Source organism: Macrobrachium rosenbergii, chromosome 46, assembly GCF_040412425.1.
Source record: "Macrobrachium rosenbergii isolate ZJJX-2024 chromosome 46, ASM4041242v1, whole genome shotgun sequence".
Taxonomy (NCBI): domain Eukaryota; kingdom Metazoa; phylum Arthropoda; class Malacostraca; order Decapoda; family Palaemonidae; genus Macrobrachium; species Macrobrachium rosenbergii.
This window is the reverse complement of record NC_089786.1, coordinates 51,802,767-51,822,750: the sequence shown is the minus strand read 5'-3', so window position 1 is coordinate 51,822,750 and position 19,984 is coordinate 51,802,767. Positions and strand designations below refer to the sequence as shown.

At 38.7% G+C, this 19,984-nt stretch overlaps 1 protein-coding gene and 1 long non-coding RNA gene across 3 annotated transcripts in view; one reads left to right on the top strand and one right to left on the bottom strand.

Moving 5' to 3' along the window:
- The window catches only part of LOC136830334 (uncharacterized), a 24,560-nt gene extending 15,583 nt beyond the window's left edge, over positions 1-8,977 (top strand). Inside the window, exons 7-8 of the mRNA XM_067089774.1 lie at positions 498-616; positions 8,655-8,977. Coding sequence (XP_066945875.1) covers positions 498-616; positions 8,655-8,790 — 255 coding nt within the window. The 3' untranslated portion in view covers positions 8,791-8,977. The remainder of the gene's footprint in view (positions 1-497; positions 617-8,654) is intronic.
- LOC136830335 (uncharacterized) overlaps positions 1-19,984 on the bottom strand; it is a 20,872-nt gene extending 888 nt beyond the window's left edge. Inside the window, exons 1-4 of one of the 2 annotated variants that reach the window (XR_010850634.1) lie at positions 19,821-19,984; positions 16,671-16,857; positions 11,684-11,972; positions 9,575-10,571 (exon numbers count right to left, since the gene is read on the bottom strand). This is a non-coding gene — a long non-coding RNA (uncharacterized lncRNA). The remainder of the gene's footprint in view (positions 1-9,574; positions 10,572-11,683; positions 11,973-16,670; positions 16,858-19,820) is intronic. The other variant, XR_010850635.1, reaches the window with a different exon arrangement.

The following is a 19,984-nucleotide window of genomic DNA, read 5'->3' as shown; positions in this document are numbered from 1 at the left end:
GAACTGTTGATTTTAACTTCTCATGATATGGAAGCATTATGTATCTCTTGCTGTGATCAATCTACTTGTGTGAAGGGTTGTAAAACTGTTTTTAAGCTTTAGACAAAGCATCTTCAATAAAATGGGCAGGGTAACTCAGCTTAATAAAAGTATTTCGAATATGGGAAATTTCATCTAAATACTGTGGGTCACAAATTTTAAGAGCCCTGACAGCCAAGTTAACAATGATATTTTTCTTTATCTGAATTCTAATAGAAATAATAATGAACATATAATTCTGCATTAGTCGGCTTTCTTTAAACTGAGAATTCAAACTTCTTTGTGTTTGGTTTTGAATGAGTGCTAAGCATTATACAGTGGTTTGTTGAATTGTTTAACCAACCTACCGAGCTGAATTTCTTAGTGAGATGTAACTGATTTCCTCTCAAGAGACTGTCTAGGACAAGGGATTTTATCAAGTACTAAGTTGCATGTGCTAATTTCATTACCAATTTCAGGATTTGTTATTTGTGCTGAGTCACGATGAGGAGGCAAATGAAACCCACCTGGTCGCTGTCAATCCTATGAATGGTCACAGTGAATCTTTTTATGGCTGGACTTTGGAAAAGGCTTTGAGGTAAGTGTTACAAGTTTCCAAAACTTATTTCGGTAGCATTATTTGTCATGACTGTATTTGTACTGTGAAAAATGATGGTAATATTAAAGAGGGTTGAGATGGCAAGTCCCAACTCTGGGGATGTCATGTACAGTCATGAAGCTGTAACCAGGGTACAGTACTTTGTATTTGCATACATCTGTTGGGGCCAGTAATGAGAAAAGATGGCCCTGAGGTGAATGACTGCAAATCTAAAATTTGGAGTTTTTGATATGTAGGAAGTCAAATACAAGGTTACACTGCATTTTATCTTATAGGAACAATTCCAAGGTGATTAACCAGACTATTTATCACAGTTTTCAACTGTTGTGTCTGGTTTGAAAGGTTTGCTCTTAACATGGGGTGAATATTATAGATAAACCAAGATGGAGATGTTGGATGCTATATGGGAAGAGATCGAATGGAATGGTTAAAAAATGAGATAAAGAAAGCAGTGCGACTTAAGAATGCTGTAACACTGCAAGGAACCTTCAGTACCCTCTACAGTGTGCTGTATATGATAACGATTTTGTATAGCAAACTTCTACTGAAGATTATCACAAGCTTTTCGACCAGACTAGTGACTCGAATTTAACTACTTACGTGATACTATCCATTTTAATGCTCAGGCATTCTATGCCACACATTTTTTACTTTCTGAGTTCATTGCCAGTTTGCTTGTTCCTGCACAATGAAAACGATTAATAATTGGTAGTAATAAGATAATGGGTAGAGAATAGATAGAGGAAATTGCACTTGGATATTTTTGTGTATTGTGCCAAAACATTTGCATGTTCTTAGCACTTATGATATTGTGGGCATCCTTGCATTTTTCATTTAGGTCGCTGTAAGGTCCTGAACCCTTCATAAATAATTGAAATCTCCAAAAGATATGGACTGTTCTGTGCATGTAGGAGTTTAGAAGGGAAATCACCATATAGGTCAACAGTTTTAGATATAATTTGAGACATAAATGCCTTGAATAACTTTTTTTGCAAATCATAAGTTAAGGAACATTTCATACAAACCATTCAGAACTTAAATGTAGTAGAAAAATTGCATTTGCATAATCTAATTTATCTCAGTTCAGTAGACATGAGCTCAAGATTGCCAACTTTTCCATCCACTTCTGCAGATCAAACAGAGAGGGAAGTACTTGTAGTGATTTACGGACTAATTTATTTGCCTCGCTTGAAACTAATCAACCACCTGATTTATTTGCCCTTTGTATATTTATTTAAAATAATAATCAGTTGGCTTTCAGTCAGTGTTGCCGCATGATTGGAAACGTGGATTTCTCCAGATTTTTTTTTTTAAAGAGAGGGATCTCCAAATATTTTGAAATTTCTAGAAAAATGCCAAGATAATTAGTGTCAAGACAGTACATACCATTTAATACAAGTCTTTCTCTCTCATTGTTAGAATGACATGACCGTGTGTGATATTTTAAGCATTCCTTCAATTAACCATTGAAATTCTTATATGGCATTACACTGTTACTAGAATTTAAAAAATTTATTTTATCTATATTTCATTTGAAATCTTCTATTGAAATGTATGCTTATAAAGGGATTGCATAATCATCTAAGGTTAATTTCCATTTCTTACTTTGTTCAATTCTAATTTTTACTAAAATTTATGACTGCATTTTAGAAGTACTTATTCTGATCTTAATTTGTTGCATTGAATAAAAGTTTGGCCATATTTTCAGTTTGTCATGTTAAAAACTTCATGTTTTGAGAAACTGAGCTTATGCTCTTTGTTTTTATTAGAATGATATCCAGATTTTCATAGATTTCCAGCAGAATTACTAAGGTACTTTGACAAGGCTACTAAGAGTACTGCCAGGTGCCCCCAATACATGGGTACATTTCACTCATCTGTGGAAGATCTCTTTATGATATCCATGCATAAATCTTGGATACAGCTGTAGCCTATACTTACTAACCCAATTTACTAAAAATTCTTTGGGCCATCCCTTAGGCTGCGTCCACACGATCGAGCTTTGTTCGACGAACTTTGTCCGATGTGACGTCGGAAGCGGACAAACAGCGGGCAAAGTCAGAACTTTGCCTGCTTCTGCGTCACACCGGACAAAGTTCGTCGAACAAAGCTCGATCACGTGGACGCAGCCTAAGGGATGGTCCAAAGAATTTTTAGTAAATTGGGTTAGAAATTACAATGGATGAAGTCTGAAAAGTTGGGCAGTTACATGGGCAGAGACTAAAGGAAGTCTTGCAGCTGCCTGCAGGCAGCAATCCAAGTAAATTACTCAATTGTTCCTTCATGTATACAAACCCTAGGTCTTTACATAAGGGATTTACTTTCAGCGCGAGTTGGAGTTGGCTGTTTAGCTTAAATCAAGGTGGATATTGGTAGTTGGCCACCGATGGAAGGGGAAGAATCCCTCCCATCCAGATGGTATGCATCCACTTTACTTATTGGCTGTGTCTGAGACAGACGCGTCTCTTCTACTGCCTGCCGTTTGGCTTAATTCTTTATTACTCTTTTTGTTTTTGAAGATAATTTTTGTTTTGAGATATATTGCCTGTATTGAAATAATGCAACAAGTTATATTTTGAACCAAACAAAAACTTCTTTCAGTTTTCTTCTGAAGATGGAAAGAGAAACCCACAAGATTCTTGTGCATAACTTGTTTACTGGTAAATATTTACATATTACTTTGATCTCGAGCACTTTCAGGTCCTAACTGTGATCCTTTTTCAAGAGATGAGGTAGTCAGGCTGGTTGAAGGCCCAGCAATCTTCTGGAACTCCTTCTCCCTGTGCTGTCATTTATATGATGGCTGTCCTGGTTTCCATTCTCTTGAGAGTTGTTAATCTCCTCCTGTCGGTTTGATATCCTGATCTGATGGTCAGTGGTATTAATCCTTGTGGTATGTGAGTAGTCACCATCGGTCTGTTGGGCAGGAGACCTAACCTCCAGGTCAGAAGGGTCGATCTTAGCTTCTTTTAATATTAAAGATCGGCTTATGGGATCTTCTGAGGTAAATACCCTTCTGACCTGGAGGTTAGGTCTCCTGCCCAACAGACCGATGGTGGCTACTCACATACCACAAGGATTAATACCACTGACCATCAGATCAGGATATCAAACCGACAGGAGGAGATTAACAACTCTCAAGAGCATGGAAACCAGGACAGCCATCATATAAATGACAGCACAGGGAGAAGGAGTTCCAGAAGATTGCTGGGCCTTGAACCAGCCTGACTACCTCATCTCTTGAAAAAGGGTTACAGTTAGGACCTGAAAGTGCTTGAGATCAAAGTAATATGTAAATATTTACCAGTAAACAAGTTATATTTTGTTATTTTTGCTCCTTCTTGCTGCAGTGTTATTCCTACACATTTATGGTATGTAGTACTTGTTTTAGCCTATGAACCTTTCTCTTTAATTTCCCCTCTAACTTGGTTTCGCCTTTTTGATATAACGCAAACCCAGCTTGGTCTTGATTGATTATGAAATTTAGGTCTTGAAGACCAAACGCCGGAACCCATCAGGATTATTCAGCGCCAGCTTGGTCTTAGCCTTGGTGTTTGTTCTGTTATATCTTTTTTCTACCAAGGAGAGAGGCCTGTCCCTCGCCACCAAGTATTCTATTTTTAGACGTCTTCTCAACCTCAGTTGTTTCTATGCTCCCTCTCCTCCTCTCGTTCCTGTTTTGAAGGATGAGAAGTCCTGGGAAACTTCCCTTGATGAAGTTCCTTTGCCTCCCTCGCTCTTTTTGTTGTCATATGATGTTTAGCAGTTTCTCCCTCTTCTTTCTTATCCTTCTAGAGATGTTGGGTGGAAGAATACATTGTGACTGGAGGAAGATGACTCACCATTGGAGCTGCAGCCAACAAGCTGCATTCAGCCAGTTGTTTCGGTTCGGCTGTGTGTGCTCTGTTGTTGTGGGTCATCGCTTCAAGTGCTACTTCTTCCCCTCCGGCTTTCGACGTTGGATTTGAAGAAGTCGAGCCTTCTCCTTCAACGATGAATTTGCAGAAATTGGGCCTTCTCCTTTGACGCTGGATTTGCAGAAGTCGAGCTTTCTCCTTGTCTTCGCTGTAGGCCATGGCCATCTTCCCCGGATGTACCTCCCTCACCATGCGTCTGCTGTTAGTGCTGCTTCCACCCAGATTGTTATCTTTCCCCTTCCTTCCGTTGTCCTTTGGGACACGGACGAGCGCTTCTTCAGTGCCAGAGTAGTTCCTAACGTACTAAGACTTCTCTTCCCTGCTTATTCCTTTGAGAACAGTTCCTGGATGCTGTTTTCAGTGATGCCACCGCAGTTTCTGGATGTCTAAGCTGAAGATGCGCTCTCCAAGAAAGGAAGAATTCACAGCCGTGCAATGTTGCACAACCTAGTTTTTTCCTTCACTTTGCACAGGGAAGAGAGAGGCCTGGGTTAGGCAGATGTAGCCTTCTCACAATGATGCACGGTTGTGACTTTTTCCTTGACGTTACTGCAATTTTTCGATTGTCTCTAGCCAAGATTCACTCTGCAGGATGAAAATGCACGTCCGTGCAGACGTTGCACGTTTGTGCGGATGCTTGCACTGCTGTCTACAATTGTTGCACAACTGAGATACAACACAGTTTGTTTTCACTGTTTTCTTCCATCCCCTGTCTAGGGACATAGACTTGGAGTTTCTTCTGCTTAGCCTGTTTGAGTGTCAAGTATGATGTTTCTTCATTCCTTCACATTCCCGCTCGAAGACATTGCCATGGCAGGGCATGTCCGGGGCCGCCCCCCATCCACGTTCATGTGGAGGTTTAGAGAGGATATTGCCCTTCCATGGGCGATTACCTCTACGGTTGGGCGAATGGCATTGACAGTGCTCCCATGAGGGTCACTGGTGGGACCTCCTTGAATGTGTGGAACACAACAGCCTTCCATGTTTGTGTGAATAGTGGGCATGTCTTTCCCTGCTCACATCCATCCATGAGTTTGCAATCATGTCTGAGTGAAACCATGTTCATCTTAGGGGACTTGGACAGCAATTTCCTAGAGCAGTCAACATCTGTTTCCAGTAATGACCATGTCTGAATGAACTGGATTGTTCTTCCAGACCCTTACGACCATTGTTAAATGAATGACAGCCTTTCAAGACTGTGTTCATCCACGGGCATTTCAACCAATATTATACAGGTAGGACAGGAATTTTAGTTTTATTTGTTCCTACTCAACTTGGTTGTTCCTACACGTATACAAATAGTTGGTTTTACATATGGGAAAGTATTTCCATATGTTAAGGTCTAATTGTTCCTGCTTAACCTTGGTGTTATCATAGAATGAAGACATAAGCCACGGCCATGAGAAGATAACCAGTGGCCCTACAGGAGACAACGTCATGTCTGAGGACAGCTTTGGCCGACCTCGTCTGATCGAGATCGTTTCCGACATCGTGTCTAAGGGGCAGCTTTGGCCTTCCTCTCCTGGCTGAGTCTGTTCCCAACGTATGAGGGATGACCCATGGCTGGGGCTCAGCTTTTTTCACAACCACGTGATACGATCATCCTTTGGCATCTGTACAATGTTGTCTCCTCTTCCCACAGATCATCCGTGGCCCTCATCTACTGTCGATTGTTTGTTCTTCGGATCGGCTCGAATATATTCTGCTCCTCCCTTTCTGGTTTTCCCTCGTCCTCTCTCAGTGACTTAGTCGTAATGTCAGCTGGAGTCATCCGAAGTCCATGTATCAAGTGATTGAGACTTGTGACTACCAATCCATTTACAAGGTATACAGGGAACCAAGAGTGTGCCAGGTAGAAATGTCAGAGCTAGGATCGATCGGTCCTCTCCTTTTTCAAGTCGCCCTCAGAACGATAAGTTCTGGAATCAGTCTTAGCCAGTGGCCATCGTTCAACCAAGTTTTGCAATAGATTTGAAAGGTGCCAATGATTTCTTCGTTCCCTTTGGATCACAGAAACATGGTAGGCTTCCCTTTCAACTCCTTCCTTTTCTTGAGAGTGAAGTAAGGTTAAGAAGAAGGAGTAAGTAAGATGCTAAGACTGCTTTCCTCGCCACATGCTGCCTCTGGTGGGGAGGGCAGTTAGACTTAAGGATTATTTTACGGTGACTAGATCCTGGGTAGTAGAAGTCCTTCGGTAGGAGATCAACTTCTTCCTGAGTTCCTACCACTTCCCATTAACCATCTGGTCTACAAGTTCGTTCCAGCTTGTTTGAAGTTTCTTCCACTGTGGGGAAGTTAAAGGTTATACTGTATGAATATGTTGTGGCAGTTAATTGTACAACCTGGTTCCCGATTTGTACAACCGTTCCTCTCTCATAGAGAAGGTGACAGGTATTTAGAAATCAGTCATAGATCTTTTCATGCCCAACCCATTTCAACAGCTTAGGTTCAAGATAGAAACAACAGCTCCGTGAATGCAATCATTAAGGAGTCAGACTTCATTTACATCGTTGGGTTGAGGGCCGACTGTTTCCCAATAGTTACCCATCAATCCTTCTGCAAGTTCCTCTGCTTCATTTCCAGGGAGACTTCATACCTCTTCAGAGTGGACGGCTCCATGCCTAACTCTGTTGCATTCTTCTGACCTCTCCACAAATTTTTCATTTGACTCTTCACCTTGGCTTCGACTAGGTTTTGGTCGCAGCCTGAGGGTTACATGTTCCAGAGAAAAGTCTGATCTCTCACCAAAGCAAGAATAGTATCTGTAAGGCTAATAGATACAGTAGCAAGGTTGTCCTTGTCTCGGCAGGGGCAACCAGCTCAGCAGTTGCAAGTCCTACTTGATCACCTGTCACAACCGGGGAGGCCGGTTCTTCATAGGCAGTTTCTCCTCCATTCCCGTCATGCAGATTGAGGGGGTTCTGGTCGTCGACAAGATCTCCCCATTCCTTCCCATCCTCTCTCAGAGAGGTGAGACAGGACTTGGCCTAAAGGTTAGATGACAAATCTCCTTCGAGTGTTGTTACTTCCACTCTGGAGCTACTAAGTGCCTCAAGCATCAACCAGAAGGCAGTCACCTACACTTCATTAGGTTATGTTAGGTTGGGTACTTAACCTAACCTAGCCCAGCCTAACTAATTCTAGCCAAACCTGAACTTCATTTTCCTGGAACTTTGTGCCTCATGGCATCAACCGGAAGGTAGTCACTTGCTCTTCAAGGGGCTAGGTTGGATTCATAACTCAACCTAGCCTAACCTGACCTAATTTGCACCTCAATAACCTGAATCTTCCTAGCTCACAAAGCGTCAGGATCCGGGGATAGGTATTCTGTAGTGTTGTTAAGGAACGGTACCATGGTAGTTCCTTAGTCAACGAGAGGGGGTGGCTAGTGTCCTATCAGCTCAGTTGATGGTGTGGGTGCTTGGGTCTCCAGTAGCTCACTCAGCACAGCGGTCAACCAGACACATTCCAGGATGATGGATGAATGAGAGAGAAGTTCGGTCGCTAGGGTCGGTGTTCGTGACAATTGGTCTTGATATCTAGACTTTTCGAAGAACTGTTTGATCTAGGAAGACGGTTGGATGAGTCCTTCAATCTTGACACACTGAAGCTGTTACCTATTTGGCTGTGTCTTTACAGACTGTGGGCATAACAGCCATTGACCATACCATTGAAAATATTGCTTCTCGTCTGGTCAGCGAAGTTCAGCAACAATTGGGTCTGGGAACACCAGATGCTGTTGACGTCTAGGAGTCGTCTTTCGCATCCATGGTTAGAAATATTGGGGCTAGTCAGTACTTGGACAAGTGATCTCCTAGGAACTTCAGGTGCTGTTGACGACTAGGGGACGACGTTAGCATCCATGATTCAAGTCTTGGGCCTACCAATATCCACCTTGTTTTAAGTTAAACGAATGGCTCCAGCTCATGCTGAAAATAAATCCCATATGTAAAGACCTCAGGTTTGTATATTAAGAAAAATACAAATTACTTTAAAAATTTGTCATTTTTAGCCTATGTTAAGCTTATGTTTATTTGTACATAGATAATTTTTAGCATTTCTCCTACCTTAACTTTATATATTTCTTTTCATTGTTTCAGCAAACGTGAGGAACCACTTTGCCGTGAGGTTAGTTTGTGTAGTGCCAGTCTGGAAGATGAAAGACTCGTTGTCCTGTACGCTAATGGGACAGTAGTAAAAGTGCATTTGTCAGACACAGGCACTCCAAAACAGTGATGCGTGTGTGCTTTTATTAGACAGAAGTGTCCTAAAAACTGTGGTGTGATAGTTGTTTTTATCTAAAGTATCAGAAGTATTATTGTTTTTAAGTTTTCTATTTTATGTAAATATTTTTATTGTTGTGTTTGAAAGAGCCTGCTGGGCTACATTTTTGTACAGCAATTATTTTTCTAAACAACCATCGGAGAGGTTTTATTTTTGTTTTAGTAAAGTTGAGAAAAAAGTTTATTTTTCATTGAGCCCACTTTCCTGTATGATAATGAACTAAATATTTTACTCGACACCAAAAAACTTGCAAACTATAGTAGGCACCAAGGAAGCACAGAAAACGTAATTAACCAGTATATACAAACATACACTGAGAAATTTCCCTCAAGTAAACATTAACATCTAAATAAACTCAAGGCTTTCTGAGTTCGGTAATTGCCTGAAATTATGATAGGTCATCATTAAAGCACAAAAAGCGTAATGAAAACATAAGCCTTTAAAATTGCCTATCAATACTCGCTTTAAACATCAAACTAATCACGTTAAAGATGAATTATTAACTTTTTAATAGTTGATGGCTGTCTTAGCACCAATACACATTACAAATGTAACAATTCCAAAGATATATAAGAACTGATAACAGAGTCAACAGAGTTACTATATTCCAAGACATAAGACGTAAATTTCAATGATTACTAAATTTCAAGACTAGCAAGGGCCTTACTTAAAGAATCATTTCAATAAGGGCTGGAATTTACCAAGGGCTTAAACCAGTAACCAGGTTGACCCTTACCTGTGATGAATTCCAGAGCGGTGCTGAGGTATACTAAGACGTTATGTTCAGACTCTTGATCACGACTCATGCCAAGATGAAGATGATGGATGACGAGTGTTGTAGAACTACTTCGAACAGACAGCGCAAGGTAAACACTGCAGCACGCTCCCCAGGAATAAGGTTTACACCACAACCATTGCTGGTACATCAGGCTTCTAAAAATGCATGAGAAAATCAGTTCCTTCCAGGTCCTATTGGTAGAAAGAAGGATTAAAAACTCCTGCTGCCACACTGTCTTACCAGAGTAAACATTTTTGTCAGTTAAACTACGGGTAACAGGTACGAGGGTCTACTTGAAAATGGGTTATGGGGTAATTATACAAGTGACAAGTACTTGATATAAATTCAGCAATTTACATATCTTATGTCTTTAACACATAAAATGGATATATTAATGCTGCAGATAATAAAATAATTTTCCTTTAGTCCACCACCAGCAATGCAATTTTTTCTTTAAAATAAAAATTGCATATTAGAAAAATCTCTTGTGTTTTCTGCTCACTAGCTATAGCAGCCTGTCTTTTTACACGGAGAGCAGCCTTATCTAAAAGTCGAGATGAATCATCCTCAGTCCCTGATTTTTCTTGATCATCTGATCTTTCCAGAAAAGGAATCAGTGGTGTAATATTTAACGACTTCTCTGGAAGCACCCTTTAGTATCAACGCTCCTGTTACCTCACTGTTACTGTTAAATTACAATTCTTTTACCAAACTCACAGGATAATTGTTAGGTTTTGTGTGTACCTCTTTTAGTAAGGCAGTATCACCAATTTTAATACACCCTTGTGTAACAGGAACAGTTTGGTTAATAAGTGTACTGTACCAAGAAACTGGGAATGATCATTGGATACAAGATTATTTCTAGCTTTCCTTAATTTCATATACTCATCTTTGGCCTGTTGGGGATTTACGCAAGGTTGCCAGTCAGGATCCTGATCAGTTATACCCTGTAATTCTGGAATAAGATTGAGAGAAGTCAGTTCATAGCCCTTAACCAACTTTTTGGGTGTAATGGTTCAGGTACAGTCTAAATCTCCTTCTCTAAATGATTTCCTAAAGGCTATTGGTCACCTTTTAACAAGGTGAACAGTGTGATAAACAATAAATTCAGTCTTAATAGGCTAAAACAAGGTTTTTTTTATATTCCCACACAACAATTTCTTGCCCAGTTTGACAAACTTCAACAAGAGATCCAAGCTTACTGTATCCTTGAAAGTAGAGCTGAAACTGGATAGGACGGACAATATTCTCTTCAAAATGTAACTGAGTTGCATGATCAATTAAAAGGTTCTGCATCAAATTAGCCCCAGCTATAATTTATGTTCCCATATCACTAATACATAACTCAAGGATTCCATAATCAAAACAATGCAGCTGAAAGGAGTGCAGAAATTCCTTCACTACACTAAGATCATTGCAGATTTTAAGATTCACAGCCTTATTCAAAGTACAAGCAATGCATAAGAACCATACTTTTGAGTTTCATTATTCTTCCTGACATTGAAAGGACCCCTATGATCAATAAACACCTTTGCAAATGGCTTGGATGATAGATTAGACTTGAATTCCCTATATGAAGTCTGACTGAGCTTGAAAATTCTATTATTAAAACGCCTACAATGCACACATTGTTTCAATACTTTTTTGATTGTTGAACAATGCCTTGGGATATGAAATTGATGGTGAATTTCAGCTAGAACTGAATAACATCTAGAATGTTTCTGATTGTTGAAAAATGCCTTGGGGATGTGGAATTGATGGTGAATTTCAGCTAGAACTGAATAACATCCAGAATGAAACACTGACATAAGCATCCAAAATAATTAGCTTTGTCAAAATACTGTCTCTTGGCAGTAAAAGAGGGAGACCATCATTAGTACCAAACCATTCCCTAAATTTGTCTTTAACCCTAAGAATGCTGTTTTCATCCATGAAAATATTCAGCTGAGTAATGATGTTAGGAATGGCCTTCAGATTAAAATGGTGCTTAGTTGAAAAAACTCTTTTACTTGCTTCAGCAAAGAGATTAGGGTTAGTGTCAGATGAGGTTTTATAATATACACTTACCTAAGACTTCCAGTTTCTTATGCCAGAGTATTCTGTGATAAATCAAAATCAAGTGACGAAAGCTGGAATATTTGCAGGGATCAATAACATATTCAGGAGTTCTGAAAGTGTACGAGAACTGGAAAGGCACTCTGAGTCTGCAACTGTCACAGGATTTGGAATAATGACACGGCCTGTTCTCCACAACGAAAGTCATCCGACTTCATATCAGGACCGACGAGAAAATTAGTTTCAGGCAACTGCTTATGAGACAGGCACCTAGTAACACAGTCGGCCGGATTGTCCTTTCCTGAAATGAAACAAAACCTTATAGGAAATTGTTGACGAAACTTGAATATTCCCAAATCTATTCAATACTGTACTGAAGTTGAACACTTTTGCATTTTCTCTAATTTCTGAGATGAAGCATTAAGCCAGTGCAGTGCACAAAGAGAATCAACATAGAGAACCATTTCCATAATATTGACAGGTTTAATGCATGAAGGTCCTGAGAGATCTCTATGCAGTTCCATAATTGTTTCAACACCCAACACAATGGCATTTAACTCTAATGACGGAATTGACTTATTCTTCAACTGAGTGTTAACTATAAGGTTCTTAGCTTCAACAAAACTAACCTTACCTGATTCAATGTGCTGCAAAAAAATTACTGTGCCATTTAAGTCACGACTAGCATCAATACAAGCCATAATCCTATAACTATCATCCCTTGGTCTGACATACCTACCTATCTTAATGGGAGGAGAATCATTAGCCTGTCTGCATATATTACACCATTCACCTTGAAGCTCTTATGGCAACAATGCATGCCAACCTAGGCTTTTATTGCACTGAAGCCTGTGCATAAACAAACCGCTCCTGTTTAAAACAGGTATGTTAACGCCATATTTATCAAACTGTGACGCAATTCTACCCAAAACAGCACATTTAGTCATTGCCTTGCCATCAAGACAAACAGGCCTTGTTAAATATTTCATCTCTCATTCTGTCCCATGTCAGACCAAATAACTTAGTAGTTTCAGCGGTCTGAGTTTTCACGACTTCATCTATCTTTCTTTGCAAGTATCATTAGTGATTATCTGTTGGACCCCGAACTTGTAAGGAGCAAATATTCGAGGCAGCTCTTTGTAAGTCCATTCTAAAGACTGTGCAGTTTCAAATGTAATTGCACCGTTATCCATGTAAATCAAGGTGTACATTAACTGTTTTAACTTGCCAAATCTTTACCCTTTTCTTCTTTAAACAATAAAATGTATAGAAACCATTAACAAAAATGGGCTACAACGCAACCCAAAACTCAGCCGAACATTGCGATAAGCGACAACGGAAAAGTCACCAGCTCTGACATTCCTATGCCAAAGAAACAAAGCCACAGAAACAGCAGCTTTGACTGATCAGATTCACTTAAAATGAAAGCATATTGAATGCTGTTTTTCAAGTCAAACGTAAGCAATTTCTGACTGAAAATACACGACGAAAAGCAGAGGACAGCTTTTGGTTCAATGTGGGACTTGGATGCACACATTGCTTGTGAGAGAGGCTTAGTTTCTTATTTTCGTCCTCTCTCAAACTGGATAAGAGGACCACCCAACACGTAGTGGTCTCCCTTTCAGGCTTAAAAATTCCTATGTGGGGAAGGAAGGCATAATCTGGGTACATGGTTTTATACTGTTCAAGATCATGAGCAGACTTTATTATAGCATCTGCTACCTGATTCTTAATTATTTGATACAGTAAATGTAAATAACTACCTTTATTTTTGAGCTGCCTAAAATTGGACTTCAAAATTACCTCTGCTAAATTTTCATATTTTAAGAGGAAGTGCAACACCTCACCATTCCAAAGTAAAGGAACTCTAATCCTACCATCAGCTTCTCTGGATATATTATTAAAAGTATAGCCAACTAATTGTTTATTCAGTTCTGTAGTTTCTTCCTCATAAATAGTTTGGTCATAATTAATGAATTTAGGACATTCCAGCTCCAATATTTCATTTGTGGCTTCTTTGCAGTTAATTCTCTATAGGCTTTCCCTTATCATTCAAAACAGAAAAATTGCAGCTACTTTTTAAGTAACAAAATGGTCATGAACCTCATCATGAGAGGGTGGACATTAACAGAAGACTCTACGCTAAGTGAACAAGGAATGCCATCACTACCCGGAATAGAAAGGTATATTATCAATCAATTTTTGAACATTGCATACCAGCAAGATGCCAATTGGTTAATCTACATACACTGACATACTGTCCTTTCTAAACAGGACATCTTTACTTGGGATGAAATGAGCAGCATCTGAACCAAACAAAATTTCCACGTCCTTGACTTCACAGATATCTGAATGAAGACCCACATCAGCAAATGAATATCCCTTACACAAAAAACCATGCAGAACATCGGTAAATTCAACTTTATCCTTATTTCAGGGAATAACCATGGCCGGAATATAATTCCTACAGTTTCCTAGTTTAATGGGAACCTCAACTACTTTACTAATATATTTTTTATCACCATTGTACCCATGAATTATTTTTAACAGTCTTAAAGTTATAAGTATTGGCTAATTTCTGTGACACAAAAGTACTTTGAGACCCACTGTCTTTTCATGCCCCTATAAAGAGGCTTTCTTGTTCAACAATACGAAAAGTAAAAGTAAGGACAGTCACTAACAATATTTGAGAATAATGTCACCCCATTAGTATTAGTTTCTGTGCCTGTTCTAGTCTCTTCACTTTTCTTACAATCTTGAGAATTATCTTTGGTACACAAAAAAGAAATATACCAGCCAAAACATCTAGAATATTTTTGTTTCAACCTAAATTTACATTTAGCTGGGGCTGCAAAAACTAGCACATTTCAAACATTTGAAATACTTCAATTTATCTACTTTGGACTACGGGGTTGGAAATTCAGTACATTTATATAGTACATGATTAACTTCCTTACCATAGACCTTCGAACATAATGGAACAGCTAAGTTTCCCTGTAAGGGGGTAGTGCTGTCAGTGCACCTCACGCGGTACACTGTAGGCATTACTCAAGATGCTTTGCAGCGTGCCTTCGGCCCCTAGCTGCAACCCATTTCGTTCCTTTTACTGTACCTCCTTTCATATTCTCTTTCTTCCATCATACTTTCCACCCTCTCCTAACAGTTGATTCATAGTGCAACTGGGAGGTTTTCCTCCTGTTACACCTTTCAGACCTTTTGCTGTCAATTTCCGTTTCAGCGCTGAAGGACCTCACAGGTCCCAGTGCTTGGCCTTTGGCCTAAATTCGTTATTCAATATTCAAACAACTAGGTTGAACTTTATTCCTAAGAGAATGCACTTTAACTGCCAAACCTTCTAGAATTTTCATACCTCTCACAACCTACGAAAAAGTTATCCAAAATTTCCGTGATAGAGGGAGAAGTCTTGTTAGTAATTTTTGCACTAACTCTTTTCTAAAATCATCATCCAAACATAACCATACAAAATCGGTCAAAAAATCATCCAAGGATATTTGCAAAACCTTAATAGACTCGCATAAATTCCTTAGCCTCGAAACATACAGTAATTAAATGGGCCATCACCTGGATTTAGTTTCAGAAGCAAAAGCTTTGATCAAGAGCGACTTAGCATCCTGGGAACTCTGTCTATCTGCTTCAAGGGAATTCAGCAAAACTTTAACACGACCTTCAACTTGCTGTTTAAACGAAAGTAATGTGCAAATCCCTATCAGGATATTTGTTTATATATAAACACCAGTAGTAGCCTCAAATTCTACCAAAAACTGCAAAGGTCCTCATTTTCATCGCTACTAAATTTTGGGAGGCGCACTGCTGGCTGCTTTAGTAAACCAAGAGCAATGTCTGTGACACTATGGGTAGGAGTGAATTCAATTAAGGGTAAACGTTTCTCAATCTTATCCAAGTAATCACGGCAAGCTAAAAATTCCTCTTCTAAATCAGTTCCTGGAACTGTACTATCCTCAAGCTTTAAATTTTGAATTGTAGAATCTAAGTCAAACAAATCCTTCTGGTAGCTTAATAGCTTAACTAGAGATCCTTTTTAGATACTTTCTGAGGTGCAGTAAAAGCTGCATAGGAACCCGATTTATTAAAAGCATCTGTTACCTTCTTACAAATTAGGAACCCGATTTATTAAAAGCATCTGTTACCTTCTTATGAATTAGGAACACGATTTATTAAAAGCATCTGTTACCTTCTTACGAATAACCTTTTTCTGAGTAGCTGATGTAATTCAGACATGATAAAAATATATTACTACCCTGAAAAAAAAAAACCAAATAGCAACGACCTCAAGTAAAACAAACCAAGGGAGTGGGCTACGGCTAAACAAGCGCAACCTAATTTCGAGAGCCTCTTAATTACCTAACTTGCTACTGTCCTGTCAAGGTCATCATGAACTGAATATTTTGCTAGACACACCAAAATACTTGTAAACTATAGTAGGCACCAAGGAAACACAAAACATAATTAACCAGTATATACAAACATACACTGAGAAATTTTCCTCAAGTAAACAACATCTAAATAAACTCAAGAGGCTCTCATTAACTGTTTGTGGGCCTGAAGAATTTACGACAACTAGAGATGCGAAGTTGCAGGTACACAATGTATGCCTAATTTATTTCAGTAATCACCTGAAATTATGATAGGTCATCATTAAAACATGAAGAGCATGATGAAAAACATAAGCCATTAAAATTGCCTATCAATACTCGCTTTAAACACTAACCACGTTAAAGCTAATTATTAACTTTTAAATGGTTAATGGCTGTCCTAGTACCAATGCACATTACAAATGTAACACTTCCAAAGATATATAAGAACTGATAACAGTCAATATAGTACTACATAAGACACGTAAATTTTGACGATTACTTAATTTCAAGACTAACAAGGGCCTTACTTACCGAATCATTTTGATAAGGGCTGGAATTCACCAAGGACTTAACTAGTGACCCACTTTCAGGTTGACCCTTACCTGTAATGAATTCCAGAGCGGAGCTTAGGTATACTACGAGGTTATGTTCAAACTCTTGATCACAAATCATGCCAAGACGATGACGAGCGTTGTAGAACTACTTCGAACAGACGGCGCAAGGTAAACACTGCAGCACACTCCCCAGGAATAGAGTTTACACCATGATCATTTCTGGTACACCAGGCTTCTGAAAATGCATGAGAAAATCAGTGCAGTGCAACGGTCTATTTGAAAATGGGTTATGGGGTAAATTATACAAGTGACAAGTACTTAACATAAATTCAGCAATTTACATACCTTATGTCTTTAACATATGAAATAGATATCAATGGTGTATATACTAAAATAATAATTTTCCTTAAGATAGTGTACTGCTATTTTTTACATTTCATACTGCCCATAATGTTTCATTTGAGATAAGTTCCAGTTCTGTTATGGGTTGAGGACAATTACTGGCTTATCAGTTTTCCTTGTGACCCATGTGGTTGCAATTATTCTGGCATACATTGCATGTACACCACTGCATAAGAAAAAGATACATTTAGAAAGCATGTGAAAGAAATAGAAATGACTGGTAAGTAAACAAACTGTAATAATAAAGCCCAAATGCTGTCAGAATACAGTAGTCATAATAAATGGCAGGCTACTGGTCAAATAAGGAAAATGGTAGTTGTCCCTACATGCATACAAACAAGGTGGTTATTGGTACTTGGCTACTGATGGTAGAGAGGAAGTCCCGCCATCCAGTTGGTACGCATTCACTTAACCTTTTGGCCGCAGTCTGAGACAGATGCGTCTCTTCTACTGCCTGCTGTTTGGCTTAATTTTTCATTATTCTTTTTGTTTTTTTAAAACAAGTACAGTAATATATTATGCCTACCTGCATCTTATATATTTTACAAATGGTTGAGTTTGATCTGCATTGCAATATAAAAGGTTGGTTTGTGAATTTAATTCCCTATATATTCTGTAGTTTAAAAAAGTTCAAATGCGCTCTCTTCTCTCTGATCCTCTCATGGAGTAGGTGTGGAATATAATCTCATCTTGCATACCCATTTTGGCAAGGTGTTTGGAAAAATTGTAGTGGATAAAAACAGGATGAGCAGTCCAGCAGGGGAAGGAGCTGATAAGGAACTGGACCCCTAGGTGAAATTACTCTTTGAGGCTCTGGCTGTAATGCTCAATAATTCACCGTTACCGTTACCTTAGTTGTCTGATGTTAACTCAAAAATATGTATGCTGTATATATTTATGTTTGTTTATTTTTATTCATTTATCATTTTCTGCTTCTGTTTTTTCATGGAGGAACTTGCTATGCAAATTATATATTGGTTTTGTAGGCATGATCCACATGAATTGCATTTTGAATACCTGTATGACAATAGTCATCGGTATTAACAGAATCAAATGGGTGACAAAAAAAGGCTATCTCCTTCCCTAAGTCTTTGATAGTATACACCAAACCCTGCAATTTACTAAGCCTATCCTGAGCTCATACTGATTTTTAAAGCAATAAAATAAGAAACGATACAAACAGTCTGGTATATTACATTTACCTTAAATTAGTGAATTTTATAGGACCTACCTCACTGTGAAGAAAGGTTTCATGGCCTAGGGTATTCTAAGCTAGACAGAGAGTTGGGATATTATTGCATAAGTATTTTGCTAAATTGTAACACTTGAATTATACTAAGAAGATTTAACTGAACACTTGTAATGGAACTTGAGTGAACACTTGGTGTTGTAATCATGGAAATTATAACAACTTTAGACTGATGAGACTGAAGGAGAAGCACTATGACTTTCTTACCTCCATCTCCAACAACCATAGTCAGTCTTTTGCTTCCTCTAATTTTTAGACTTGTTCATGCAGTCAGCGCTGGACATTCAAACGTCGACCAGCACTAAGCATTCAAATCCACACCTTCACTACTGTACTAAGCCCACCAGGCTGACTGGTGGTTGTTGATATTTGCTCGCATTTCAGAGTGTTCACCTCTTTTGCTGCCTGTCCAGTACGTGCGCTTTGGCTACTTTTGAGTAATTTTGTGCTCTTAGAATATATCACTCTTTCAAAGTGATAGAAGTGCATTTATTGGCACAGCCTAGCCAAAGAAAAGTGGTAATTTGAGAAATGATTGTACTACAAACCTTGCCCTAATCTCACAAGTTCATTACATAACCTAACCTGAGTAAACTCACTCAAATCAACAAAACTTCTATAACATTTAAAGCAGTAAACACTGTAGCATTGCATTGCAAGAAGCTTTATAGCCTACTGAACATATATTTCATGAGAATCACTCAACACAATTCTGTAGTTATCAAAATGTTCTCACTGCCATGATAACCAAACTTACAGGTTAATTACTACAAATACTATGAGGAAGAGATAACGTGTCAAATAAATGAATCCATTATGTAAAGAAACTAGGATTCAGGGCTAACAGGCAGACTAAATATTGTCAACTATAAGGCTAGGCTAGCCAACCTTGAACCTTTTGACTTGACCCATTCTTGGGAATCCTGTACATGCATTAGCGTCCTGTACTGTTAGGCTGCGTCCACACGAACGAACTTTCTTCGATGTGACGTCAGAAGTGGAAAAACAGTGGGTAAAGTCAACTTCGCCTGCTGTTTCTCCGCGTCTGACGTCACACTGAACAAAGTTTGACTGTCTGGACGCAATTATGATTTCTATTGATTTATTTAGAGTATCTGCATATACGGTACTTGGCTGTCAGAACTAGGTTAGGCCATGGTTCGTGGTCGGCTAACTTAGCCTGTGATTATGTCTGTACAATATCTGCATGGTAGTTAATTTTAGTTTTAACATTAGGGTATTTTTAACCTGGAATGTGATACTAGTTTCTATTTCAAGGGTTAAAGAAATATTTGCAAACGATAAGCTACGTTTTACTTACAGTGCCGTAAATCCATCTCACTGTAGTTTAGTTTTTATGACTTAATAATAAATATATATTTAATTTAACATTACACCTACTAACCAACAGCCCCTATGGAGGGTTTGGTCGGTAACCAACCCTAGTGACTTAAAGGTGAATATTTATAAGTTTTATCTATTATAAAAATATAAATTCATCAGTTTGACATAAAACAGTTTTGTTTTGAAATCTTGTATAAACAAACCTTGGCTGCTAATGGACACCAGTGACGTAGCTTCAATTCTCGGCAAATTGTTATAATATGACCTCCATTTTCAATAAACATGTCACTTAAGAAATAAATAAAAACAGTCTGACGCACACGCAGTTCACTGAGGCAGTGCAGAGGCAGCGATTCAGCAACTGAGA